Source organism: Phalaenopsis equestris, unplaced genomic scaffold (genome assembly GCF_001263595.1).
Source record: "Phalaenopsis equestris unplaced genomic scaffold, ASM126359v1 Scaffold000198, whole genome shotgun sequence".
NCBI classification, from domain to species: Eukaryota; Viridiplantae; Streptophyta; class Magnoliopsida; order Asparagales; family Orchidaceae; genus Phalaenopsis; species Phalaenopsis equestris.
In genome coordinates, this window is record NW_018164640.1 from 223,469 (window position 1) to 230,823 (window position 7,355).

The 7,355-nt window shown below is 37.1% G+C and overlaps 1 protein-coding gene across 1 annotated transcript; it reads right to left on the bottom strand.

The window, feature by feature from the left end:
- Window positions 1-3,772: 3,772 nt before the first annotated feature.
- Window positions 3,773-6,298, bottom strand: LOC110022576. The gene has a single exon (XM_020721600.1). The coding sequence runs from the start codon at window positions 6,160-6,162 to the stop codon at window positions 4,132-4,134; it is 2,031 nt and encodes a 676-aa protein (XP_020577259.1). The 5' UTR covers window positions 6,163-6,298; the 3' UTR covers window positions 3,773-4,131.
- Window positions 6,299-7,355: the final 1,057 nt, after the last annotated feature.

The following is a 7,355-nucleotide window of genomic DNA, read 5'->3' on the forward strand; positions in this document are numbered from 1 at the left end:
GATGAGATGCATATATATATATATATATAAGTTTAGATAGTCAAAAATTTAAAATTAGATTATTTTAAATTTTGATTAATTTTTTTTTAAAAAAATGACAATTGTACTTATGTGTTATAATTTATGGAGTGAAAGGGCAAAACCCTTGAGATGTAGGTACCATTTATGGATTTTTTTAATGAAGAAATACAAAATATTATTTTTTTAATATAATTTTCTTAAAAATTAAATAAAATATTTAAAACATCCTTGGTTATATAAAATATTTAAAGAAAATAGGGTAAAATTTCTTAGTAAGAGTAACTTAAAATTTTAGCTCTCATTTAAGTTAATTTCTATATATATATATATGTATATATGTAAATTGAAATAATTTATTTAAATTTAAAATTTTGCAAGGCAACTTGATAGAATTGTAAATTAGATTGATTTTAAATTTATAGAATTGTAAGGCAACTTGATAGTGCAATTTGGTAGGTTGGTAGGGCGGCCTAGTAGCTCAACAGGGGCAACTTTAGAGTGTAATATGACAAACCATCTTAAGGGGTATATGTTTAGTTCCTCAATTCTCTTGTAATATTAGAAGGTGATCATGAATAAAATAATATAATGATAAAATTTCAATGAAATTCTTAATAGTGAGGGTTATACCTTGTCTTTATAGAATGAGTTCAATTCTCTGTTGTCGGACTAACTATATGATCAACCTACATGAGCTCTCATAGGCAAGTTAATCTCGTCATCAAGAAGTATTGTGTTATATATAGCTCCTAGGATTCTCATGGGCAAATTAATCCATGATAAAAGTAGTTTTTGTGATATTTTCTTTTTGAAGGCCGAGTTCATCATACTTTTCCTTTTTATTAAGCATATTAAAAATAAATAAAATTTAATAACCTTTTTTTTCCATCTTTACTAATAATAATCAGAAGAAATAAGATTTAATAAGTTCCTCTGAGTCATACTCCAATTCGATGAATGTTAACTATTACGAGGATAAAAGTTAGGCATACTAATAAAGGGAAGACTTAAGAGTAGTTTATCTTGATGTTATCATCACTCCAAGTTGTTGGACTTCACACTTCCTTGTCCTCCAATGAGATCCCTCCTAGTGCAGTTTTCTCTAGCAAAATCTTAGTTGTACCTCCATTAATATAAATGTGTAAATTCAAAATTGAGACATATATCCACGCTGTTGAATCATGATTTATTTGTCAATTATATGTTCAAATCTTACTAACATTGATAAAATGAACGGGATAAAAAGAGAAAGCGGGTAGGAGAGACGTCCTATAAAGAAGGGGGGAGATTCTCTATTTGAGAGAAGAGATTTCTCTCCTCTAAAAAAAAAGAATAATTATTTTATACTGACACCGCATGCAAAAATGCATACGGTGTTTGATCTCCACCATTCATTACAGCAAAGATGTATAACAGTGGATCCTATTTTGAATTTTTTTTTTTTTTTAAATAAAATTTGATGGACGGTGGAGGGTGGAGATCAGACACCGTATGCATTTCTGCATACACCATACGGTGTCCGTATGAAATAATTACGCCTCAAAAAGAGAGTCCCCATTCTAAAGTTTACACCTCTATTACGGTCTTCAAGGTCATGAATGGTGAACTATCATATATTGTCCAGATGGCAACAAGCCTTACCAGCCTTCAGCCTCAGCTTAAAGCTCTGCTCCGAAAGGTTTGAAAAATTTCTGGGAAGCTTACATAAAGACCGCACATTTCTTATGTATTTACTTTTCTACCCCCGTGAATATTCCCTTTTGTTTTTAGAACACTTTCTTGCGTAGACTTGTGCATCAAAAAGGTGAATTTCACTTTCGAAAAAGTAAATAATGAAGATGTTAAGCATTTGAGAGCTAAAATCTCACCCCATTCATTCCACTATCTCGTTCCCTTCGTTCTGTCCGCTCAAAGTCGGATCGAGCTCGATTCAATTTGGAACCAGGTCAGCTCGAAATTGAATTAGCCGCACTAAATCCATTCGTGCGAATTTCATGTTGACTGTAGCTCAGCTCGAAACCAGATCATTAACAAAACTACATGTAATGGTCGCTTCATGAAAAACATTTATCTTATATTATCATTTAAAAGCAGGAGCGTTGGCTAATTAATTCCATTAGAATTAAGGCTGTTATTGTTCAAATATTACGATGTTAGAGAAACATCAACGCTTAATATAAGAGAATTCCACATAATTATGTAATAAGCCTTTGTAGATTGGGGGATTTTAATCAAATTTAATTAGAATGGGTGTTAAAATGATAAATTTATTTCGAGATGAATTTAATATATAAACAGTTAATTAAAGCTTGTAAAACGCCATTAAAAACTGATTCAATGATTGTCAGGAAAAGAGTTTTTGGTACTATATTTTCACCTAAATTTAATTAGAATGGGTGTTGTCATTATTTTATCTTTTTGTATTTGTGTTTTTTTTGCTTTAGATTAGAGTCACTTGTGCAAGCATGGAGTGCATGCATAGGAGGTGTTTAGCTGAACTAGTGTCTTTTGACCCTAAAATAATTAAAAAAAACATAAAAAAATTCAAGAAAATCCAAAAACTTAAAAAAAAAAAAACATAAAAAAAAAAAACATTTAGAAATGGCTAACCCTCAGCAAAATCATTTGAAACCCCTTAGGGAGTATGTCAACCCATCGATAGAGGGAACTCGCATGAGCATCCATTACTTACCACAGAAGCTAATACATTTGAGCTTAGATCCGCCATAATCCAAATGGTCCAGAACAACCTGTTTGCGGGAGCACATATTGAAAATCCAGAACCGCGCTTAGCAAATTTCTTATAACTTTTAGTCAACTTCAAGTATAACAATGTGCCTAGTGACGTCATTAGACTAAGATTTTTTCCTCTCTCACTTACGGAAAAAACTAAGATTTGGCTGACCTTGTTCGATCACGACTTAAAATGACTTAGGCCAGAAGTTCCTAGCCAAATAATTTCCTCCATCTAAAACTGCCTAGCTTAGGAATGATTTCACCACTTACACCGAGTTGGATGGAGAATTAATTTATGAAACCTTGAAGAGATTTAGAGAATTTCTTAAGAAATTTCCGCTCCACGCCCTACCTGACTGGCTGATAATCAAAACATTTTATAATGAGTTGGTAGGATCCACAAGGTTGATTATAGACACTGCAACTAAGAGGTTCTTAACGTCAAAATCCTCTGATGAAGCTTTCCACTGATTGAGGAAATGACAATAAATAACTTTTAATCGTCGTCTGATAGAGTTACCCTTAAGAAAGTAACTAGTGTGTACAAGACTGATGTTTTGATTATTCCATCCTCACAAGATGCCACCATCTTTAGGAATTTATATAATTTTACTTTGAATTATGTGACAGGATCTTTACCAAGAGATGGGATGATTTATGAACCAATAGAAGATTCAAGCACCATTACATTAAAAACTGTGAATTTCATAGGAAACTAATTCAAAAATCCTTATTCCAATACCTACAAATCATACTGGGAAAATACTAAAATTTTAATTAGAGCAATAACAACATAGGGGTAGGAAACCCGTAATGGGGGAATACCTAAGAAAACCCAGTATGCAGTAGTAATTCGAGACAGACCTAGCCTATGGATTCACCTCGAATTCATAGTTTACGGAAAAGAAACCACCATTGGAGGAGTTGATGTTACGGATGGGGAACCACCTATGAAGCCAAAATGCTTTCAAAAGAAACACAATTAATCATGTTGAGCTGTTAGCTATTTCATCAGTTTAAAATAAAAAGATCCTGCGATCTTAAAACATTTTAACAATACAAAACAATCATCAATGGTACATGACATGAGTGAAAACAACAGATGTATGCAAATAACATAGGCAGTTCAAAAAGGGGATTTTAAATCTAATTTCATTCATCAGTGTTATATCCTAAGTTAATAATCAAGTATCCAAGTTAAGCGCGCAAAACTAGTTCAAAAGGTAATCATCCAAGAAACAGCCACACAAACCTCCATTTCCAGTTATCATATCAAACGGCTTCATAACTTTCCAATCACCCAAAATGATGCAGTCTTCACATTTCTTAAATAACTAGTCAGAAGGGCAGCAAATCCGCTGAAATAAGGTGTTGTTACACATCCAAGCAACCAGATTTTACAAAACCATCTTTCAGATTCCGCATTTCTCCAACCAACTTCCCGAGCTTAACATCATGCAATGTGACCCTCTCTTCACATTTCTCAAATTTACTTAAGATTTGCTCAAGATTTCTGAAAGCACATAACAACTGCTGTCGCTTCTCTTCCTCTTTGACCAACTGAACCTTTTCAAACTCCCTCGCACTAAGAACCAGTCCACCTGTCCCAGGAACATCCTTGTAAAGAGGATCCACATCACATGGGTGCTGCTTTCTATAGTCCGCAAATCTACCCCGAGTTTCTTTTAAAGCAGTCTTATAACCAAGCATCAATTGGGTCACCAAGCATAGTTCACGCTCATACTGCTGAACATCCATCTGCCAATTTCGTTGCTCTTCCAACTCTTTTAATGACCGAATAGCCAGCTCTTTCTCATGAACCAAATGATTCAGATACTGTATATGGTCTTCCATCTTTGAAAGTTCTTGGTATTTCTCACTATAGAGTGCTTTGGCCTTCTTTGCACCAACTTGAATCATATTCATGCAGTCATCAAAAGAAAATGGCAGGTTTCCCCAAGGTTCATAAGCCCGCAACCTTTTTTGCCTACATTTATGGTCAAATTGGTCTCTCTCCTCATCCCCAATCTCATCAATTTGCCTCCTTTCACTATAGCCAAAACAGTTAGAACCACCCAAACCACTATCCATAATAATGTTCTTATAAGATGGGTTGAGCGTATTCACCTGTGCAGCATAAGGAATGCCCACATTGCTCAATTCCTGCATAAGGTCTGATGAATTCAACCTCTCAAAATTAGAAACTTTAACCGAGACAGCAGCGGTAGACCTCTCTTGTATATTTTTCTCCTCACCCATCTCTGCCAAATTCTCAAATTCCAAGTTTTCAGAAGCTTTAGAATTACAGCGCCTCAGGCATTGCTTAAAGCCTTCATTCTTCTCTCCTTCAAGCCACTCGCTCTCTGCATTCATTTTACAATCATCAAAATCATCCATCACATCATCACCCAACGTCAAACCAAACTCACAATCATGCCCCTCAGAAGCCACATTCATCATGTCCTGCAAGCTCCGCATCTTTCTGATATCAGCATCACCCTCTTCTTCTGTCAAATGGACTTCTGCAGCATTAACATCATCTTCTGCCATATTAACCGCCTCATCTGCCACCGAAATGTCTTCCACTTCCTCAGGCTCAGCCACAGCAAACACAGGCTCTGGTTCTTTTAAGAAAAGTTGAGGACGTTGGTGCTTAATCAACTGCTGCAGATGAGATGCATAGCAAAAAGTTCCGGATTCGTGGCCCTCTGATAGCTCCTTCTCAACCAAAACCCACATAATTGCTGCCCAATCCACCTTGTAGGGAACCCCCTCCTTCACAAGTTTAGTAGCCTGAATGATTTCCTCAGGCAGTATGCACATTTCATCAAAAAGCATGTAGCTAGAAATGAAATCCAAGAGGGCTTTGGTAGCCCCATCTACAGAAACTAGTTCTTGGACCCTATCCCTTCCATCAAAAGCATCGCGTTTCTCTTTCTTAGTCGGCAGCCCGACAGCTCGAGCAAGATGGACCCGAGTTACAGAAATCCGAGTGTTACGCACATAGCTCCGATGATTGGAGGAATCATAATAAGCGATCAGATCGGCAAGGAGGTCTGGCCGCACCTCTTCATCGAACTGTAGGTGTGCAAAGTCCCAGAGACCGAGCTCACGGAAGAGCTGCTCGTGCGCGGAGAAATCTAGGGTTTTCGCCGGGGAAAAAGGGATTGGGCGGAAGTTCTTGTTGAGGAGTACGAGCCTCCCTTCCGCCAACTTTCTCTGCTTCGCGCTCAAAGAAATTTTCTTCCGACGATCGGTACCTTTTTTCGCAATCGGAGAAGGCCTGGTGGGCACAACAAGATGAGGCAAAGCGGCTGAGGGAGGTGAAATAGATGGCTTTGCGGTGTCGTGGGGGTTGACCTCGTGTTCTCCTGCTCCTTCTTTGCTACCTTCGCCGTCCTCCATTGTTGCCGGCGGCTGCAGAAGTGAAGGTGCAGTTGATCTGGTTGACGGGACTGCGATGGAGAAGGAGTGGGCGCTTCGCGTCTGAGTTGGGAAGATGAGCCCTTCATGACTACTGTTTTTGGGCTAGATCTTAATTGAAAAAGAAAACTTAAAATTAAAATTTTATAAATGTGGGATTCGATGGCTCAATTTATCCAAATAAAAAAAATCATTTTTAACAATTTACTGATTTATATGATATAATATACATATCATCCGAAACTTATTATTTACAACTCAACCATCTTTTATCCAATGCACATTCTCACTCGAATATCAAAAGTCATGGTAAAAGCTAAACTCAAAGTTTTTCATTTTATTTATCAAATCCTCAATAATTTGATAGTGGCTATCGAGGTTCTGGTTGATGACGCAATTCACAGATTGCTGACCGAGGATCTCAGGATGTGTTGGGTCGATTACATTCACGACAAGGTAGATTTAGGGTCATAGTAGTTGTATATGATGAGTTTGTGATACCCTGACCCAGTTACCTCTACTTTATAGAATTGTTCTAGCTTCATGTTGTTGAGCCCTTTTGAGCCCTGTCGCTCCTTTGACTTCATCGATATCATCTTGATGACCCGATGCCGATGAGCTATCCCTCGTTTGGGATACGATGATTTGTCATCTGCCCTTATGACCCAGAATTTCTTTGATGTGTTGAGATATCATCGTCAAGATGATTTATGGTTATTTCGTGGGCTCTGTATGCCGATGAGTCACTACACGTTTGAGATGTGAGAGACTCAGTCTCTGCCCGATGGCTTACCTTGAGCTATGAAGCATCGGGACATTCCTACACGAAATAACCTTCCTTTGATCGAGTATACCCTAGGTCTATGATAATATAAAACGAAACTCTTTTTATCGAGAGTATTTTTGGGTATCCCTCAATATATAATTAACTATAGGAATACAATCCTCTGGAAGTGCCCTTGACACCAAACCAGGTACATACACATGTCTCTCTGGTTATATATAGTCTACGTAGATACTTTTTTCACGGATGTTGGTTCAAGGTGCATCTGCCCGATCTTGTTTGGGCGGACATTCTTGACCTATCTTTACGAGTTTTATCGCACGTGGTCTCTCCACGTTATGTTTTTCTCTTGTTTGTCATTTTGTTTTACGTCCCTTCTTATTCAGTTAAT

Coding starts and splice junctions, on each gene's coding strand:
- LOC110022576 (XM_020721600.1), bottom strand. CDS start 6,162: ATGGAGGACGGCGAAGGTAGCAAAGAAGGAGCAGGAGAACACGAGGTC.